At 45.7% G+C, this 3,069-nt stretch overlaps 1 protein-coding gene across 1 annotated transcript in view; it reads right to left on the reverse strand.

The window, feature by feature from the left end:
• LOC109934191 (protocadherin-18-like) overlaps positions 1-403 on the reverse strand; it is a 5,252-nt gene extending 4,849 nt beyond the window's left edge. Inside the window, exon 1 of the mRNA XM_048594218.1 lies at positions 242-403. Within this exon, the coding sequence (XP_048450175.1) occupies positions 242-398 (157 nt within the window). The 5' untranslated portion in view covers positions 399-403. The remainder of the gene's footprint in view (positions 1-241) is intronic.
• Between the last annotated feature and the right edge of the window lie 2,666 nt (positions 404-3,069).

Below are 3,069 nucleotides of genomic sequence, written 5' to 3' on the forward strand. Positions count from 1 at the left end.
ACACCTTGTTATCTCAGATTCTCCAGCATCAGCAGTTCCTACTATCTCTTATATCAAACCCAGATGCGTTAGCTCTTTCTCTCTCCATACGTACTGTCAGGCCTATATTCTGCTTTTCAGAATTTCAACATCCTCAGTATTTTGATAACAATTCTCTGGGGACAGGAGTTCAAATTCAACCACAGTAGCTGGGACACATGCAAGTCTGCCAGGATCAGGCTGACCCAGAGACTCCCCTCACCTGGCGTTGCCCAGCTTCCCCTGGACAGTAGGTCACTCAGTCCCTCTTCAAGCAGGCGGTCAATGGGCGAGTTTCTGCCAGTGTCACAATCGCTGTCTCCCTCCTCGCTCTCTCCCTGACCGCTGTCCTTCAGACTCGTCCTGTCGGGGTCCTGCATTGCTGCCCTGTGACAACAGGTAGAAAGACAACAACCACCTTAAATTTGATATGCCCAGAAAAAAAAATGAGATTTAAAGTTTGGAAAGCAAGAAAATAATTGGGGAAGGGGTAGAAAGAGAGAGAGAGTGTGTGGGAGAACTGAAAGAGGGAACGAGCTGAGCTATGGAGAAAGAGAGTCGAACAAATTGCATTACTCTTTCAACGGGCCATACAGCCTGTTTTTGTGCTCTATAATTTTATTTAACTAATTTGAGTTTATACAGCATTTTTGATTCCACAGGTGCAAGTAGGCAGTTAAACATAGAACCAGGCCTTAACAGCACAACCAGCTAGGTACTGGAGGGGAAGCATATCTATGTTAAAGGGATGTTTCACTGTGACCACCGACGTAGAAGATGCCCTTTGTGACTTAAATACCATTGTGCTACTAAATATGAAATTACTGCCCACAGCCAGGGAATTCTCTGCAACATCCTGATCAACATTCATCCCTCGACCAACATCACTAAAAGAACAGGCTATCTGATCACTTATCTCATCACCATTTGTGGGATTTTACTGTGTGCAAATTGGCAGCTACGTTTCCCCACACTGCAACTGTGACTACACTTCAAAACTACCTCACTGCCTGCTAAGCACTTTGGGATAAGGATCCTGAGGATGTGAAAAGTGCCACACGAATGCAAGTCTTTCACCCTATCAGCAACGCAGTGAACTTGCTGCTTGGCAGCCAAGAACATATGCTGAAGCCCAGGCTGGATGTCTTCGAAGAGGGAGAAAAGGGGACAATCTTCTTCTCACTCTTTGCTTCAAGGGCAAAGTTGGTTCCATGTTACCCCAGGATTTCTGTCTAGCTTCTCCACAGCAGGTGCAACAGGGAACTCAGCCAGTCTGAGAGCTACAAAGAGAATGTTGCTGTAACAACCCCGCACCCCCCCAACCAAAAACTCAAACCTGGAGTAGGTTAAAATCACTTTACAACCTCAGGGACTCTAAGAATTTCACAGTCAAAGCAGTACTTTTTAAAAAAGTGTAGCCACTGTTGTGATGCATGAAAGACAGCAGCCAAAGTTGGCACACAGCAAGATCCCAATGTGATCACGGCTGAATAATTTTTTTTTGGTAATGCTGGTTGGGAGATAGATATTGATCCAGGACACTGGGGAGAATTCCCGTACATGAAATCTTTCATGAACACTCAAGGACAGCAAACTGGAGCTGGAGTCATGCAACATGTCTGAACATCAGTGCCTCCAGCAACAAAGTACTGCCTCATGGGCTTGTGGAACTGGATACTGAGCTGGAGTGTCCGAGTGGGACTTGAACCTCTAACCTTCTGACCCAGAGGAGACAGAGAGCCAAGACTAATGCCATCACTTGAAAGTACCTTTACTCTGTAAAGTTCCACACAACTATTCATGGAATCAAAAGAATACAGTAAAAGATGGCCATTCAGCCCATCAAGTCTGTTCCCACTCTTTCATACTGCAGCCCAGTTACTTCTACTGCTTCGCTCTTTCCCATTCCCCTGCAACTTATCTCTCCTTCCTTTTTTTTTTAAAAATTACTCTCATTTTCAAGGCAACTACTGAATCGGTAACTGTTCTATGGACATGCAAGATCACGGCAGCATCTGAACTGTTGTTGCTATCATCCTCTTTAAAGTATAAGCAACTTCAGGGTCTGCTTGGTTTCCTATTGTCAAGAAAAAACACTTCCTGATCTAACTAGAAGTGTCACCTGGATTAAACAAGATAGAGTTTATTGCATGTTAGTAAGTAGTTGCAGGTTACATTGACCTGATCAACATTATTACAGAGACTTTGTGATGGATCAGATGTTCGGCCTTACTCCATTGAGATCCCAAGGTATTCTGCCCACAAGTCCATTTGACAACACCAGAGTGGGTGGTGTTTGTGGCACTCATTAATAATACTTCAGACCCTTTTACAAAGGTAACCATGGGCAGATTTCAAGGGCCCTTGTTCAGGATACTGACACCTGATCAGAGTATAGCAACCCCACACTCAACCCGAGCTGCAATTATTAGGCCCTAATAATCAGCGGCGGGAGTCCGGGAGGAAGCGCGAGGGCAGCCTGGAAAGGTGAGCTTTTCAGTTATAAAAGTCTTACCTCACGTGACTCCATTTTTGGAGTAAGTGAGGTAATATATTTGGGCGGTTGCTTTACCCGAAACACTACCTAGGTAGTGTCTCCCACCCATCCTCCTCCTCTAACCAAAAAAAAAAGGTTCTGAGCGCTAATTTGGTAAGGCTACTGGTATTTTTTTTTTAATTTGTCTGTTTGGGAATTCAGAACAGTGGGAATGGATGTTAGGGCAGTTGTATGCTCCTCCTGTAGAATGTGGGAGGTAAGGGTCACCACTAGTGTCCCCACTGACTTCATCTGCGGGAAGTGCACCCAACTCCAGCTCCTCGGAAACCGTGTTAGGGAACTTGAGCTGGAGCTGGATGAACTTCGGATCATTCGGGAGGCCGAGGGGGTAATTGAGAGGAGTTACGGGGAGGTTGTCACACCTCAGGTACAGGAAAAAAGTAGATGGGTGACAGTCAGGGGACGGAAAGGGAACAGGCAGACAGTGCAGGGATCCCCTGTGGCCATTCCCCTCAAAAACAAGTATACCGTTTTGGATACTGTTGGGGGGGACG

The sequence above is a fragment of the Rhincodon typus genome, unplaced genomic scaffold (genome assembly GCF_021869965.1).
Source record: "Rhincodon typus isolate 14 unplaced genomic scaffold, sRhiTyp1.1 hic_rhity00007083, whole genome shotgun sequence".
In the NCBI taxonomy this organism is placed as follows: domain Eukaryota; kingdom Metazoa; phylum Chordata; class Chondrichthyes; order Orectolobiformes; family Rhincodontidae; genus Rhincodon; species Rhincodon typus.